The sequence below is a fragment of the Perna viridis genome, chromosome 8, assembly GCF_037379345.1.
Source record: "Perna viridis isolate PV_CMFRI_1.1 ecotype Kerala chromosome 8, ASM3737934v1, whole genome shotgun sequence".
Lineage (NCBI taxonomy): Eukaryota > Metazoa > Mollusca > Bivalvia > Mytilida > Mytilidae > Perna > Perna viridis.
Genome location: NC_142452.1, coordinates 803,363 through 822,195, shown reverse-complemented (window position 1 = coordinate 822,195; position 18,833 = coordinate 803,363). Strand labels below are relative to the sequence as shown.

General features: G+C 33.8%; 1 protein-coding gene across 1 annotated transcript; it reads right to left on the bottom strand.

The window, feature by feature from the left end:
- Positions 1-1,283: 1,283 nt before the first annotated feature.
- Positions 1,284-13,619, bottom strand: LOC148608737 (eukaryotic translation initiation factor 3 subunit M-like). The gene is made up of 10 exons (XM_088541383.1): positions 13,500-13,619; positions 7,591-7,729; positions 5,648-5,789; positions 5,153-5,276; positions 4,789-4,883; positions 4,106-4,189; positions 3,488-3,587; positions 2,579-2,660; positions 2,141-2,284; positions 1,284-1,618 (listed from the first exon to the last, which is right to left on the bottom strand). Exons 1-10 carry the CDS (start codon positions 13,539-13,541, stop codon positions 1,413-1,415), a joined length of 1,158 nt encoding a protein of 385 aa, XP_088397509.1. The 5' UTR covers positions 13,542-13,619; the 3' UTR covers positions 1,284-1,412.
- Positions 13,620-18,833: the final 5,214 nt, after the last annotated feature.

Below are 18,833 nucleotides of genomic sequence, written 5' to 3'. Positions count from 1 at the left end.
GGGTTAGACCTCTGTGTTAGTAACAAGCTGCATCTCGAGCAGCATCACAATCAGGGTTAGACCTCTGTGTTAGTAGCAAGCTGCTCCTCGTGTAGCATCACAATCAGGATTAGACCTCTGTGTTAGTAGCAAGCTACACCTCGAGCAGCATCACAATCAGGGTGAGACCTCTGTGTTAGTAGCAAGCTGCACCTCATGTAGCATCACAATCAGGGTGAGACCTCTCTGTTAGTAGCAAGCTGCACCTTGTGTAGCATCACAATCAGGGTTAGACCTCTGTGTTAGTAGCAAGCTGCACCTCGCGTATAATCACAATCAGGGTTAGACCTCTGTGTTAGTAGCAAGCTGCACCTCGCGTAGCATCACAATCAGGGTTAGACCTCTGTGTTAGTAACAAGCTGCATCTCGAGCAGCATCACAATCAGGGTGAGATCTCTGTGTTAGTAGCAAGCTGCACCTCGTGGAGCATCACAATCAGGGTTAGACCTCTGTGTTAGTAGCAAGCTACACCTCGAGCAGCATCACAATCAGGGTGAGACCTCTGTGTTAGTAGCAAGCTGCACCTCATGTAGCATCACAATCAGGGTTAGACCTCTGTGTTAGTAGCAAGCTGCACCTTGAGCAGCATCACAATCAGGGTTAGACCTCTGTGTTAGTAGCAAGATGCACTTCGCGTAGCATCACAATCAGGGCGAGACCTCTGTGTTAGTAGCAAGCTGCACCTCACGTAGCATCACAATCAGGGTTAGACCTCTGTGTTAGTAGCAAGCTGTACTTCGCGTAGCATCACAATCAGGGTTAGACCTCTGTGTTAGTAACAAGCTGCACCTCGAGCAGCATCACAATCAGGGTGAGATCTCTGTTTTAGTAGCAAGCTGCACCTCAAGCAGCATCACAATCAGGGTTAGACCTCTGTGTTAGTAGCAAGCTGCACCTCACGTAGCATCACAATCAGGGTTAGACCTCCGTGTTAGTAGCAAGCTGCACCTCGCGTAGCATCACAATCAGGGTGAGACCTCTGTGTTAATAGCAAGCTGCACCTTGCGTAGCATCACAATCAGGGTGAGACCTCTGTGTTAGTAGCAAGCTGCACCTCGAGCAGCATCACAATCAGGGTGAGACCTCTGTGTCAGTAACAAGCTGCACCTCGTGTAGCATTTTATTATCTTATAGGTCAGAGTTTTTTGGCCTTAAATACTACAAAAAATGGTACATGGTATATATGGTACATTTAATTGCCTGAAAGATGAGATTTCATAATCTGTGCACAGAATTCAAACAGATTGATTTCAAGTTTTTATTCATCTCAAAATTTGATATTCTTACAAGTATGGTAAACTACTTCAATCAACTTTACATAAACTGATGAGCACTTTATTTTCCAACAACAGACAAAATGTTTTAATGTCCCCTTACTGGGCCCCAATTTGTGCTGCATGTAACATATCCAGCTGCTTCAAACTGGTTTGAACTTGATCCAAGTTGTCTTTCCAATGGAGTAATGTCTGTTGAATCATCTGCCAATGTTGTCTACCAAACTGTCGGTGGATAGCTGAGTGGATAACTACTTTCTTCTGCATCTGATCAATCTTAACTCGAACTGACTTGGTTCTTAATACTGAAAAAAAATAATCAATTTTAACTATTACTGATTGGAAATAGAAATAGTGATAGGACAGACTGCAAAATACAAAGGAAATTGAGACATCAATTCAATTCAGGTCAGAAACAAAGAACATCTGTCAATACAACACTGCTGTTCCAATCAGACTCATAAAACAGCATGTATTTATGGTGTAAATGCCTAAAATGTTCATGATGATAAGACCAAATCATTATAGAACTTAACTGTAAATAAAGATAAAAAGAAAATCTCCAACTCGGAATATCAAACAAGGTAATATGTATATAAAAATGCTTTTGTCATTTTCTACACAAATAAGTTTTTTAACACTGCAGAAACTTGAGTAATTCCAACATATAACACAACTTCCAAAATTGTATACTGCACTCAGAGGCAAGCCAAATAATTTATTGACTGAATATCTCACTTTTTTTCTCTTTTAGAATTTGAACCAAGAATTTTTCAAAGTAACTTTTCAAATACAATTGTTTACATAATGTATAAATAAATTCCTACTATCAATAATGAAATCTTCCATTTCATTTTCTTCAAGGTTCAATTCCTGTTGGACAAGACTATAGTCCAGTTCTTTTTTATTCTCTGCCATCTGGATAAATGTCAACATTCTCATTTTCCTTAAGTTTTCTTCATGAGACAGACCTGTTAACATAAGTTTAATGTGTACAAGACAAGTTGTTTTTCTAGTTGTTTTGAAATCTTACAACATTTTGAATAGGAAAATTTATCATACATTCAATTTTTAAACACTCTTAACAACTTATATATAAACATGCATTTGAAAACATTTAGCAATCTCTTTTGTATTCAATCAGTGATATTGAAACCCTAATTCCCTTTTCTTCACATCATTTACAACATAACTTTGTACAAATATTCAATAAACACAAAAATAAAGGTTAAAGGGGAGATAATTACAACTCAGTGTAGTCTTACCTATAGATTTAACAAAGTCCGTGTTTGTCTTGTAAAACTGGAGGTACTGTGCTATAGTCCCAGATACAAAGATGGATAACAGCTAAAATCATAAAAAAATATTCATTGGGGTTTCTATTTTAAGAGCATAGTTTTTCAATGGCAATCTAAAATTGTTTGATTTGTCAAAACTTTTAAATTAGTTTGTGTATTCTTGAATTTTGTGGATATCATTACAGCATGAAAGCTTTCAATTAAAATTTTGCATTTTGCCTGGAATTGAAATTACAGATTTGAAAACCATGAAAACAAAAACATGCACTCAAAGGAACAATGGAGATCTGCTACAGTATGTGTTACAGCTTTTATAAATGTAAAATTATTATCCAACTTTTGACAAAATTTCTGACAAAGAGTAAAAACAAAACAAAAAACAGCATTCTGAGAGTATTGCATGGCAATACAAAGTCCCCTGCCAGAAGAAATTTTTGTGGAAGAGAAAAGAATGCAAACTTCATGTGAAATTTGTTAACAAAAAAAAGTGGGGGTAACTTCAAGTCTGTATTAATTCTTTAAGTCCAAGGGCCATAATTCAAATAAGAACAATCTGAACTTGATTTGTAACTTGCCATGGTAAAGCAATGAACCAAATATCAAATAAATACCGGCAAGCATGACAGACATATGGACAGAGTGCAAACCTAAAGCCGCCAGTAAGGGACTAAAAACAGCTAAAAACAGTAGTATGCCAAAAAAGCTGACATATATGGTAGAGATGTCAAATCTGGTTTGCCAAGTGCAGAACAATTTCTGCCAGTAACATGATCGAACATAAAACAATCACATGATTTTTCTGGATCCCTTGGCTCCATCTTGTTTTGTATAGCAATAGGCCATTAGATTAATACATCTTTAAAAATGGTTACTTACATCATGAATAAGTTCTCCTTCCAGGAACTTAACAGGTTTTAAAAGTAAAAGGTGATCCATTAAAAATGTGACAGGGTCTGCTAAGTGTGTAACTATACATCTGAAAATAAACATGATATCAAGCAATTGCCCTATCAGATTTCCATCTCTTAGAGATGGTTTGCAAAAATTATAATTATCTAACTGATGTTCTAAATAGGACTCGGGGGCTGATGTGAAAGCACCTCAAACAAGAATAAGTATCCCATATGTTAAGTTTGTCACTTTAAATGCTCCATGGTTGTCATCATGTCAGTTCCATGTACAATTTAAATCCATTCGCTGTGTTGGAACAATCATTTGTTATTCATAAACTTTTATGATAAAGATTTTTGTTTTCATTTTCATTGTGTAAATGGAGTAAAAATACCCAAACTCAGTGATTTAGGACAGTATATGTACATTACAAACAAAACACAGTACAACTAAGTACAAGAGCAAAAATACCCAAACTCAGTGATTTAGGACAGTATATGTACATTACAAACAAAACATTGTACAACTAAGTACAACAGTAAAAAGAAAGAAAGTTATTTTATATATTAAACTTTGATTTGACTTATCTGTACAACTATTTACCTATGTGCATCATCTCTGGCTTGTGAAGCATTATCTTCTGTGTATGTACCCAATAACTCTATCATCACTTTGGTTGCTGCCTCACTGAAAAAAAAAAAACAGAAAGATCATTAACCGATAATTTCTATAATAATATCTGCCATAAATATTCAATGTTTTTTTTGTATTATGGGCAGTGAAAATAAATGTACATTCTTCTAATAAAATGCCTTGCTGTGTGCAACTTGATACAACTGCTGAGGTCAAACCCTGGACAACAAGTATTGACACAACCGTTAAAGCTTGATCCAGCTCTGAATTATGATAAACTTATCACTTCATAAGATTCTCACAAGGATGACATTTGTTTTATTTGGTACATGTCTACTTGCAAATTTTTAACAGTAAAATTGTTCTTTTACCACTTTCATTCTTTTTTTTCTGTTTTTTTTTAATAACATTAAATGCAACCTTTCTTTTATAACAAGGGACATTGTCATATAATTTCATAGAGATCTGTTCACCTTTACTGACTTCATTGAACTTTGTTGTTTTTATCCTGTTTAAGTGCCTAATTCTATAATCCATTGAATCAATCCCAACCTTCTTTTTCATGGTAGAGAACATTGTACAATTTCATAGATACTCGAGTTAATGTGTGGAAAGCAGAAAAATGTTTTTTTTCTTTGAATCCCTATTATTACCTTGTTTTAGCATCTAACAGTGCATCATGTAAACTTCTGAGAATATTTTGTAACTTTGTGTTGGATATATCCCACTGTTTAGACCATTTCTTCACCTAAAATGTACATAAAAACTTGACAAGTACAATAGCAAGGGGGTAAACATTAAATGGATTCTCTAGAAACTAAAAATAATCCCTAATGCGAGACTGGATCTTCTACAACTTTCAATTTAATTAGGGTTAATTGGGTAAATTTTCTGAAGGGCATTTTTCTCACATCTCTACAACACTATGCACATATTTTGGTTTTCTTACAGAGTTGATGGCTATTTGTTAATTTTAATAGGACCTGGGTAAATGTCAAAGGTCACTAGAACACTAACCATCTGTAAGTTTGTGTTGACCATGCTCAGTAAATCACATTGATGACCAAGTTTTATCAGAGTGAGGTAAACATCTGCTCGAGAGGAACTCTTTTCATCCAATCCAGAAAATAAATTTGTTAACCTATAAAAAGTACAAGTTGTTAATACAGTACAGGAAATGTTACACACTGAGGCTTCTATAAAGTTACCTAAAAAATATTAAACACACAATTTTTTTTATCAATTGCAGCATAAAACAATAATATAACAGAATAACATCCTCCCATACATCTTACTAAAAGCAAAACAAATGTTAAAATCTTGAAAGACTATTAAGGAAAGCTAAAAACAGAAAAATTATAGTCTGTATCTTTAAAAATGGCAGTTCAGCAATAACAGAGTTACAGTTAACAATATTTTTTTCATTCAAATGACTGATATTAATTTATACTTTAAAGATAGTACATGTATTATCATAGCCAAGTTCTTGTGATACAAGAAAGGTGTACTTACAGTTTCATTCTTAATCCTGCTCTTTTATCTCCACTATTTGACTTTCCAACAGCTTCACAAAACTGAAGTACTGGTTCTTGAATCTGTGCAGGTGGCAGCACCAGTATCAGAGAGATAATGCTATTTATAGTCATTTCCACATCTAACAGAAAATGAATTATAAAAATAGCATTAGGCGAAAATTAAAATGAAGTTTGTTTCCCCTTACCCTACCTACGGTTTTTACAGAATCATATGAACTTAAGGGAAAAAATTTTCCCTACCAATCTACCCAAAGCCAGAAGCTAGGATTCGGTGTGGGGAAATGAATATTATTTTAAGTGTAGCCTTAATCTGTAGTAATAGTGCAGGTCATATTATGACAATACAAATACATGTATGTATATTCATTAAATGTAATTTTTCAGAAGAGAAATTTAAGCAGGATTTAATTTTATCCAATAAACTAACAGATACCAAGTAATTCCAGATGGAGCCCCTAATGTTAAAGATTTACATATGTAAACAGTAAGTAGACAGATACTACAATGTACCAGGCAATTCCAGATGGAGCCCCATAACGTTAAAGATCTAAACAGTAAATAGACAGATACAATGTACCAGGTAATTCCAGATGGAGCACCATAACGTTAAAGATCTAAACAGTAAGTAGACAGATACATCTCACCATTTTTGTTGTTGAAATACACTCGACATATGATAGATACAAACCCAATATTAAATTAATGTGATAAGAGACGTCAGTTTTGACTGGCTACATTTATACAATTTATTATGTTTATATAAATAAAATTAAAATGTGCAGGGCATTTTCAACCTATTATGAAATTTATATCTATCTTTCACCATATTCTTTAACTGCACAGTAAAATGTTAAGGTATTGATTTTAAAGCTAATTAAATGAATAACATCAATATTTATTTATATTTATCACTTTTTTTGTGATAATGTAATAAAAAGTCAGAGAACAATATCAGTCTTCAAACAACAAGCCCCAGCCCTTAATCTAAAAAGAACTTCATATAGGATACACTGGCTTGGAAGCTAAGTTTCTGCAAGCCAGCTGCTACTTTTACCAGCATTGGCTGGTGAGCTGATCCCAATTTCAAAGATGCAAAATCATTCATATAACACTTTAGTATGTTGAGTATCTAAACAAGAGGCTCCTAAGAGCCTGAATGGCTCACCTTGTTAAATTTCACCTTTTAAGGGCAATCAATTTGACAATATGTCCAACAATTTTTGACTCAAGAAGACTTTAGTAGGACTTATCAAAAGGATCATTTCAGAAAAAAAAATCATTTTTCACTATTTTTCAAGGGCAGTAACTCTTACATGGAGTCATCTGACAATTTTTATCCCTAGAGACTTTTGTTAGCCTTATAATAAGGATCATTGCAGCAAATGAAAGAATTTGACTAAACCTAACAGTTTTGGAGATATAATTTTTTTTCCTGTATTCTGCTCCAAGGACAGCAAAGCTGCATGTTCTAAGGAAGTTTTTCAGAGGGTGTCCATGAAAGACCCAGGCAGTGGGTACCACATGTCAAATTTGGTTTCCAAAAATTTGTCATCCATTTGATGTCACAAACTTGTGTTTTATAAAAAAAAAATAATGTTGATTTGTTATTAACTGAAATGTTAAGAATGACAGAAATTACAAAGGAAGCACAGAAACTTTAGAAAAATGGGCAATAACTCTTTGATTTATTCATGACTGAGTTAATTTGTCAGGGAACACTGAACCCATATTCTGAGACAGCCATTTTTTGATAAAGAAAAATCCCCATTCCTTCTAACATAACCAACATTGGTGAGATGTACACTGTGCTATCCATATGGTAGGATCAGTTTTCGGACTTCTTCACACAATCCAACATTGGTGAGATAACCCACAGAAAATGACTTAGACTACAAGATTTCACACATTTAGATTTCTTACCAGCATCATTGTTTAAATTTTCCCACAAAAATTTGCTTGCTTCAATTATTTGACGGAGGTCTCCTAAATTGTTTCCTTCTAAAGCTTCAGCAGATATATCAGCACCTACTCCCTTCAAATATCCACGTAGTTCCAGAACCTGAAATGTAAGTGCCTAGAATTAGTATACAGATATCACTGAATTCTATATCAATGATTCATCCCTTCATGGTATACTTCCATTGTACTATATTCATAAGTTTTAATAACATGTATTACATGATGTTTATAGCTTATAGGTTCTTGTGATATTGCTAGGATTTCATTTCAGAGGCATTTACTGTAGATGAATTTTAATAGAAGATAATTGGGTAGTTTTGACTTCTAAGGTTGATATTATACATGTAATAATAGTTTTCTCTTCCCCAGGCCACAGCTCTAGAGAACTCTTCCCTGGGCCATAGGCCCACAGCTCTAGAGAACTCTTCCCCAGGCCAACAGCTCTAGAGAACTCTTCCCCAGGCCACAGCTCTAAAGAACTCTTCCCTAGGCCATAGGACCACAGCTCTAGAGAAATCTTCCCCAAGCCCACACTCTAGAGAACTCTTCCCCAGGCCATAGGCCCACAGCTCTAGAGAACTCTTCCCCAGCCCACAGCTCTAAAGAACTCTTCCCCAGGCCACAGCTCTAGAGAACTCTTCCCCAGGCCACAGCTCTAAAGAACTCTTCCCCAGGCCATAGGCCCACAGCTCTAGAGAACTCTTCCCCAGCCCACAGCTCTAAAGAAATCACTGGTAGACAAATATTCCTCTTAATACTTTTACTGAATTTTATAAGACCTTAAATAACTTAAATAAGGAAAATGATAATAACATTAACTTTCAAAACAATATAGATGATGAATATAATAAACTATTTAATGAACTAAAACATGAATCATCTTTCACTTTCAAATATGAAGAGGAAATCAAGATAGATGGTATTAAAAAAGCTATTAGTTCACTCAAAAATAGGAAATCAACCTTATCTGATATGAATTCAAACAAAATGATTAAGAATGCTGTAGACTTTCTAATAAAACCACTTCATAAACTATGTAATATAGTATTTTAAAGTGGCTCGTTCCCAAAAATATGGAGCGAAAGCTACTTAGTGCTAATACATAAAAAAAGGTGATCCCGGTAATTACAGGTAATCACATCTAACCTTGGAAAACTTTTCAACAAAGTCATACTTAACAAAATCTTATATTTTATAAAAAACAAGTAACCTTCTAAGTACAAACCAAATTGGATTCAAAGAAAAAAGTCTTAAAAACTTATTTACATTAAAATCAATTGTCAATGCAAAAAAATCAAAACACAAAAAAGCTTTTGCAGCATTTATAGACCTTAAAAAGGCTTTTGATACCATGTGGAGAAAAGAGCTTTTCTATAAAATTCTAAAAAATAAATTCCCACCGTTAATATAAAATATTCTCATATCAATGTATACAAATACATCATTCAGAATTAAATTTGATAATGGTCTAAATCCAATCTTTCCCTCCGAGCGTGGAGTGAAACAAGGAGATGTTCGAAGCCCTATTTTATTTAATTTCTTTATTAATGATTTAACAAAACATATTGATCATCCAGAGACAGATCCAGTGATCACAGAAGAATCCTCATTTAACATTCTCCTATATGCTGATGACATTGTTATATTGTCAGAAAGTCAGTCTGGTTTACAACATTGTTTAGATAAATTGCACTCTTATTGTAAATCATGGAAACCTGAGGTCAATGCAGACAAATCTAAAGTTATTATCTTAATTCTAATGGTAAAACATGTGAAAATTCATTCATTTATAACAATTTACCTCTTGAAACTGTAACACATTATACATATTTGGGTTTAACCATTAAATACAATGGAAATTTCAATTTAGCAATAGATATTTTTATTGACAAAGCTAGAAAAGCCTATTTCAAAATTAAGAAAGTTATTGGATTAAACAACCCATGTAGACTTTTAGAGAAACTTTTTGACTCTTCAGTTTCTCCAATTACATGTATGCTTTACTGCAGTGAAATTTGGGGAAATGAATTACTTATAAAGAACACATCAAATCACCTTGAAAAATTCCATACTAAATTTTTTAAAGAACTACTTGAAGTTTAACTGTAAATCTTGCAACTATGCTTGTCATGCAGAGCTATGTAGATTGTCCCTGCAATGTAAAATTAATTTTTCAATCATTGGACTTCTAAATCATATTTATTCCAATAATACTACTCTTTTATACCTAATTTTTAATATTACAAAGGATTCAAACACTTGGACAAGTAATACCATAAGGTTACTAGATACCTTGGGCTTTGGCTATTTAATGAATAACCCAAGTGCACTAAAAATAAATCTACCAATGATTAAACAAAGAATATCAGATCAATATTTACAAGAACAAATTTCATAATTCATCAGTAATTCCTCAAAATTATCTTTTTATAGAAAACTTTATAAGTCTGGAACTAGACTAAATTATATAGATGATGTGTCTAAACTGGCCGAGAGATCCATGATATCCAAAATAAGAATTAGCTCTCATCAGCTTAATATTCCAAAAGAACAATAGAATATGCCCTGTATGCCATATTAACACTGAAGACAAAGAACATTTCTTATTTGAGTGTGATCTATTCAACACAGTAAGAAATGAACTAAAACTGAAAATTTCTTCTTTATATAAAAACTTCGAAATGTTCAATATTATAAAAAAGCTAAGTATATTGTATAACAGTAAAAATCCTAAATTACTGAGGTTGTCTTCCAATTTCATATCTGCATGGAAAAAAGAAAAAAGTCTTATCAATTGATAACCCTTTATAACTTCAATTCAGTAAGCTACATTTGTAACTACTATACATTATATATAACACATGTTAAATATGTTCAATTCATGTAATTTTAAGATTGGCCAAAACCACTTATTGTAACTGTGTTAGAGCTAAATAAATATTTAAGAATTGGCTATGATAAAAATTTTGTCTATTGAAAAATAACATAAATTTTCCATGCACATATTGTTTATTGTGCGACATGCAATAGACAAAATATGCACATGGAAAATTTATGTTATTAAAACATATTTTTATCTTTAAACTTGAAAAAAGTAGCTCTGAATTTAACTGAATAGGGCATGCCAATATTTTTTTATCCATTGATATATAACAAAATTATTTTAACCAATCAGATTACAGTATTTATCTCAAATTAATTTATATGTATTTTATAATTTAACCATCGGAACTTAAGACAGTCATATATTGTTTTCGTCATTAAACAATCTTTTAAAGCTTTAGGGAGTCATTCCATCACCCTTTCATAAAAGTTAGGCAAATTGGATTGCTTATCTGTGTCAGATAAATGCCAAGATCATTAAGGCATTGTTGTATATATCAAGATTGTCTTCCTCCCTCTCCAATCACAAGGCTCTTTGTCAAATTGAATTAAACTCTTGATACTTTTTATATTATCAAATGAAAAGTTATCAAATTTTGTTCATTAAAAAAAAACAGTAAAAATCATTCGGCTTATTTGATTCTTAATGATTTTGCAGACGGTGATTATCGCAAATTTGACAGATAAGAGATTTGTTTACACATGCATTTCACTCCCTGACACGTAACCCCCCCCCCCGTAAATTACCCATCTCACATTGTATTGCCATAAGAATAAACACATGTGCCAATCATATTGATTTATGCCAGGTATAGGTGATTAATAAGCAGGAGTAACTGAGAAATACTGTGCCGATTTGCAATGCATGACATAAAATTTGAATACATGGTGCACACCAAATGAACATGTGGCCCTTTTTTGTTTTCATAGTACAGCGCTATGCAAAAAGAGGTCATGGAGAACCCTGGTTGTATTTTTTTCTTTACAAATTGATAAACTATATCACACACATGTATGTACACTTGCAGAAAGAAATTCAAAAGACATCTAACTATGATTTGTATGAAATGTAATGTACTTGACACTTTAAATAAACTACTCCACAAAATCTTTTCAATCAGAATGTACTGGAGGAAATCAGGTTAAAAATCATATATTTACATGGCCTTCAAGATTTCCCATTAGTCTGTCATTGTATAAAAATAATTTTAACAAATCATCATTATTCTGTCAGACCTCTTATGACATGGTTGTTTACAAATGGAAGTCTGAGAATTTTTCATAGAGAAAAAGTTCTTGTTACTGTACACATCTGTTACAATGTTTGCGGTGAACAAAAGTTTAAGGAGCTGCAAAATATCATCATGGCAGCTTCATTCCTGTATACCATAGTTTTGGACCTACAAGTGGATCTGGAGAATAAGTCAAATTGCAGATTTTTTTACTAAAATCAATGAAAAAAACATAGTAGGTCCAATTTGTCAGATAAGTCGATGCTAGTCCATGGCCAAGAGCACACTCACGTGTGTGTTTACAATGGATTCTAAATACAACAAAACCTGTACTAGCAACCCCCTCCCTATAGAACAACCTCCTGCCATTACCAACCTTTTTTTTATCCTTCCCAAGAAACAAGACATTTCCAATGCATTTTACCTCTATATTGCAACAACCTGTAAAACATGACTAACGACCATCAAAGACCTATCCCCCCAAACCCAAATCCCTGTGTACAGCGACATTCTTGTTACTTGGGCAAAAACTAAAAGTTGACATTTTTCAATCTCGTTCAAAACAATTAAAAAAATAATCTTCGTTCATGAGGTAAATACTGTTTACATAATTGCTAGAAAAAATCTATTTCGAAAAGTGGCTTCTTCGAAGAGAAAAATGTTGGATCTTAACCAGAAAGTGATAATCTTTAACAAAGCATTTTAACAGGAAAAAACATCCATTTTCAGTAAGAAAACAACAGGAAAATATGTTATCTTCGTCAATGGCATCCACAAGTGAAAATACATCTATTCTAGCAATGCCAATGGCACATACTGCCATAGACATTTTGGAGCATTTGAAAGATTTTAATAATAAAAAAGGGCTTACAAAAGGAAGGTGGCGTGAATTTATGTTTCTTCAGAAGTGGTTCAGGTTTCACATGCCTCATATTATACCTTATTGTAATAAGGTATAGGGAATAACTTTGTTCAGTCTGTAAACATCATGGTATACTATACTCGGCGTCACATAAATAAGATACTGTTAAAATTTGAATAAAAATATTTTCTACGACTTTATTGACACCTACCATCATTTAAATTGTCTTAAATGACTTACTCATTCGTTTAGCCAAACGGCTTCTCCCTAAACATTGAATCGTTAAATTCTGGTCAGATTTTAATTTTCGGTGCCAATATTTACATTGTAAAAAGTCCGCCATGTTTACAGTGATTGGGTTGCTAGGAGATGTTGTTTACGTTTAAATGGTTTGTCCAAAACCTGAAGAACCCAGAATGCATTTCACGTTATTTCGGATATCTCGGATTTATTTTACGCGAACAACGTACAATACCAAGAAGTTGATCAAGCAGACGATTGTCACCGGAGTTCGACGGGAACTTACGAACTTCGTTTGTAAACAAATCATCCCCTAGAAACCAACATGGTGGATATTAGTATGGGATTTTCCCGTAAGGATTTGTTACGCATGATTTTTAAGCTAATAAGCAACTCGTTGGTATTAACACGTCATGCATATAAGCGAACTATCTTCACATTAAATAAAAGAGAGACAACTCTAGTGGTAAGTCCCGACGGTTTAATAAATAGAGCTTCAATTCGAAAATGTGTTGTATGTGACGTCGAGTATACTACAGTATACATATGTCAAGAAATTAGAGGATGAGCATAATCTCTCCAACTAAATTCAATTTAAGCTTCGCTTTTTAAAAGTGAAAACAAGTCCTCTGGTTTGTTATTTAGCATTTTACCTGCTCATTTATGGGCAAATCTATAAAAACCGGTATACTCATGATGTCTGTGTTGATTTGGGCGACTACAGTGGAGTGTTCATTTCAAGTAAATGAGAACGTGACAGACGGCGGTGATAGCATAAAATTAGTCGGTATAAAAATCGTCAGACTGCAGTTAACACTCTTGTGAAATTGTCCGAAACGGAATACTAAACACCGTCGCAGCGTCATGCATTTTGAGAAATTAACATTTGAAGAAGTTTTTAATATACTCATCCTGGTTTCGTGAGAAAACCATCCATAATTCTCATAAAGTTGTGTGCATGTGATGCTCAAATGTTCAAATTATCTCGCATAAAATACATAATGATAAACATAAGCTCTATTGAGGTTAAGATAATATAACAACGAAGCATGCAAATAAATAATAGACATACATACATAACTTTAATTCCTCCTATGGGAGATCTAGATATGACATATAAATACAATTACATAATGTAAATGGACAAATTAATGTTAATCAAAATAGAAATGTATATACAGGCACGTCTTTAGAGAGTGCAGTTCACAAGAAATGGACAAGTTGCGGATAAGATAATGTCTGGATCAGCGTGAGTCCAACTTGCTCCTAGAAGAATGTTGCATTGTGTTATATTGTCAAACTTCAAAAGTTCACTGTAGATGTTGTGTCCCAGAAGACAATACAGCTTTCCGTTCATTAATTGTCGATTGTCATTTAAGACTGGACAGTTTGAAATTTGATGCAGTAATATATCATTTGAATATGAAGCACATAACTGACAATTCCCGGATGTGATTGATAAAGTCCATAGTTTTGATATTTTCTTGGCTGTTTGCAAGCACAAAGATGAAAGGAGACCGTATTTCCATAAGTTTGACGGTTTGCCTAAGTCAATTAGTTCCTTAAATCTTGCGGAGTCAACATCACACTGTATTCTAAACATTTTGTTATTTAGTTAGCAGATAGTTAGTAGATAGCATTACCAAACCAGTAACAAACATATTCAAAATGTCTTTAGAAACCGGTAAACTGCCTGAAGTTTGGAAAACCGCCAATATCACACCGATACACAAGAAGGGTCAAAAACATGAAGCCTCCAACTATAGACAAATAAGCTTAACTTCAATCATCTGTAAAACCTTAGAGAAAGTAGTGAGGGACCAACTGGTAGATTATATGGAAACAAGCAAACTTTTTACCAAGCACCAATATGGTTTCAGAAAAGGTCGATCCTGTGTCACTCAACTTATAGAAGTTATGGGAAAAATGGACGGAAGAGCTAGATAAACAAAATGCTATTTAGATTGTATATACCTCAATTTCCAGAAGACTTTTGATACAGCTCCGCACCAGCGTCTTATTCACAAATTAAAGAGTTATAATGTTTCTGGGAAACTATTGAAATGTATAGAACATTTTCTGTCAGATAGAAAACAACGGGTCGTACTCAATGGTGAACACTCAGAATGGACTCAGGTCACAAGTGGCATTCCACAGGGGAGTGTGCTCGGTCCTATCCTGTTTACGATCTACATCAATGACCTCCCAAATGCAATCGAAAATATAACAAAGCTATTTGCGGACGATACACAACTTTACGAAAAAGTGAATACAAACGACGATCAGAGCAGCTTGCAGAGTGATATTGATAGCCTAATGGACTGGTCGGATAAATGGCTTCTCAAATTCAACAAATCAAAATGTAAGCATCTCCACCTAGGTCAAGATAACGGAGCACAATACACCATGAACAAAGAAATCATTGAGACTACTACACAAGAAAAAGACCTTGGCATAACTATAGACGGGAAATTATATTTCCAGGTTCATACTAACTTACAAGTTAAAAAAAGCCAACCAAAAATCAGGAATGATCAACAGAACATTCAAGTATATAGATAAAAATATGTTTCTTGCGCTTTATAAGAATGTAGTGCGTCCCTATCTAGAGTAAGGGAGCTCAATATGGTCGGCCATAAACAATAAAATAGCGGTACAAATAGAAAACGTACAGAGCACGGCTACAAGAATACTCAAAGAGTAATCAAGGGAACCAAGGTTATAGCGGTAACCAAAAGAATGTAATCCAGGGACAAAGACCAGACATGGAAAACAGACATACGCAACAAAGAACATAAAGTAACTAAAATCATACATACAAAGTAACAAAAGTAAATGAGCAACTCGGACTCCACTAAAAACTGGGAGCATGGACCAGGTGCACCGGTATGGTAAGCGTCCTCTGCTTTTCTAGAAACACCCGCCGAGTTGCTCAGGAAAACTATGACATGACCCGTTGAATAACGTATGAGTTGTGATATACAATTTTCGGCATATTTTGTATAGCTAAAATTTGATATTGGATAATTATGCAAACGATAATACCTTGTCTTTTTGTAACCATGATTTTGATAGGTTAAACTCTACTCTTGAATCTAAGTCTCAAGTTTTGATAGATTGATTCAGTTTAATAATATGCAGGCAGACCCTAATAAATTTCAAATTCTTGCAGTGGGGAAGAAGACATCTGAGAAAAAATCCTATCAAAATTCAGTCCTCACTTGCTAAACAATGGTGAAATTACTACGAATAAAGATTGACTGTCAGTTAAATTTTGATTATCATATCAGTGTTATCTGCAGGAAGGCATCTCAGCAACTAAATGTATTTAAAATAATAGGCTCTTAGGCCAAAAAAATGTCTGTTTCGGGTTTCCCGACCGACCCTATTTTTTTCTCCCGACCCTAATACATTTTTTCTCCAAAATTAAAAAAAAAAATCGGTAATTTCCGCCAATTTCCGGTATAATACGGATCATTTACGGTAAAACCGAAAGTACGTTAAAAACCAGGTCACAATAGCGTTTGAATAGGAGATTTATATACAGTGTACTTATATTTTGTTGAAAATTCCTACAAAAAATAAGTGTATTGTAATAAAAGACATGATTAATAGGTGTGTATGTTAAAAATTAAACTTTCTACTTAAAACCATACACTTTCATGACTTAAACATGATGCTATTTTACTAATATAGGCTCAACTTTAGTCTCGAAAAAAAAAATAATAATAATAATAAAATGAAAATGCCGACTGACCTACCCTATTTTTTGGGAAGACTGTAACCCTAAACAGATATATTTTTTTTGGCCTTATTATTTTGATCGTTGAATTAAACTATCTATATTTCATACTTTAATTCCGAGTAATTTGAACCCCATACTCTGTTAAAATCCCGAAAAACATTATACATCGTTGTTTTTCAAAATAAATAAATAAAAAAAAAGATGGTACACCTAGATACAAATATATAGTTCTTGGTAGAGATTCCTCATACTTTGTAAAAAAATAATTCCAAATCATTTAACCATTATCGAAAACGAATCTCTACGTAATATCCTTTCTAAAGGTCCCAAGTACCGTGAACCACGCTCCATAAATTGGAATTATAACTTAAAAGTTCTTATGGATGCCGTCGAGGACTATGGAAGAAAATGGATAAAACGAGAACAAGAAGACATTGATTCTGTCAGAGTGGTCTTTAATTTTGAAACGAATGAAAGTTTTAAGTAGGTCAATGAGTGCCAAGGCTACATCAGTTTTCAAAGACCCCGATGTAGCAAATACATTGTCTACTATACATGACAAATATGTTGTCGTACCAGCAGACAAAGCCCAAAACAACATTGTTTTTGTCTGCAAAACGTTTCATATCCAATGTTTATTATCAGAGTTAGACGTAGAAAATAATAGTAGTGATAAGACCTATACTGCTACCACTCTCTCCAAAGAAGAGATTGTGGAAAACCATAAATCTGTGCTATCCTCTTTTGGTCTATCTACCAAGGACGGTGATTGTGATTTACCGTCTATGTACTGGATTCCTAAACTTCACAAGAATCCATACAAACAACGTTTCATAGCTGGATCTGCAAAATGTACCACCAAACCTCTTTCAAAACTTTTAACTTCTATACTCACAACTGTCAAAGAGGGTCTACAGTCCTACCACAACACCTGTTACTCCCGTAGTGGTATTAACTCAATGTGGATTCTGAAAAATTCGAAAGATCTTTTGGAGACAATCAGTTCAAGACTATTATCTGAATATAATAGCATTAAAACCTATGATTTTTCAACACTGTATACTTCTATCCCCCATACTCAGTTAAAATCCCGACTTAAAAACATTATACATCGTTGTTTTTCCCAAAAAGATGGTACACCTAGATACAAATATATAGTTCTTGGTAGAGATTCCTCATACTTTGTAAGAAATAATTCCAAATCATCTTCCAAATATACAGAGAAAGTTGTTTACAAAATGCTGGAATTTTTAATCGACAACATATTTGTCCAGTGTGGTGGACGTATTTTTCAACAAACGGTCGGTATTCCAATGGGAACAAATTGTGCTCCTCTACTTGCTGACCTATTTCTTCACTCTTATGAGGCTGACCTTATAGCTGATCTGATCCGAAAGAAAGAATATCGTTTAGCTAGATCCTTTAATCTCAGTTTCCGCAATACAGATAACGTATTATCTTTAAACAATCCTAATTTTTGGGATTTGATACATTGCATCTACCCCAAATAACTTGAGATAAAGGATACTACAGACATTGTGAAAAGTCAGCGTCATATCTTGACCTACGCTTAGAAATCGATGGTAAAGGGAAACTATAGACCAAACTTTACGACAAACGCGATGACTTTTCATTCAGAATTGTTAACTTTCCTTATATCTGTGGCAACATACCTTCAGCTAGATCCTTCACTACAGAAATTTTATGGTCGTCATCATGAATTTGTTGATCGTTATGGTGTATCCATCTGCACCATGAAAACTGATTTATTCAACGGGTCATAGTTTTCCTTTCCTTTCCTCTTTCGTCTACCCCGGACTTGACTTTTTATGAGCAACTCGACGGGTGTTTCTAGAAAAGCAGAGGACGCTTACCCTACCGGTGCACCTGGTCCATGCTCCCAGTTTTTAGTGGAGTCCGAGTTGCTCATTTACTTTTGTTACTTTGTAAGTATGATTTTAGTTACTTTATGTTCTTTGTTGTGTATGTCTGTTTTCCATGTCTGGTCTTTGTCCCTGGATTACATTATTTTGATTTTCATTAGAATCTTGGCTCCCTCAGCTTGATTACTCTTAATCAAAATATAACAAATGTGTTCATTTAAAATTGGATATTTACTCTATTAATGTTTATATAGCAGTTCATTCATTCAAGAAAGTGACTTTTATTAGTAAAAAATAGACAAAAGACAACAGAGAATATTTATCAAATAATTTAATAAATGGTTATGGCATGGATAAAA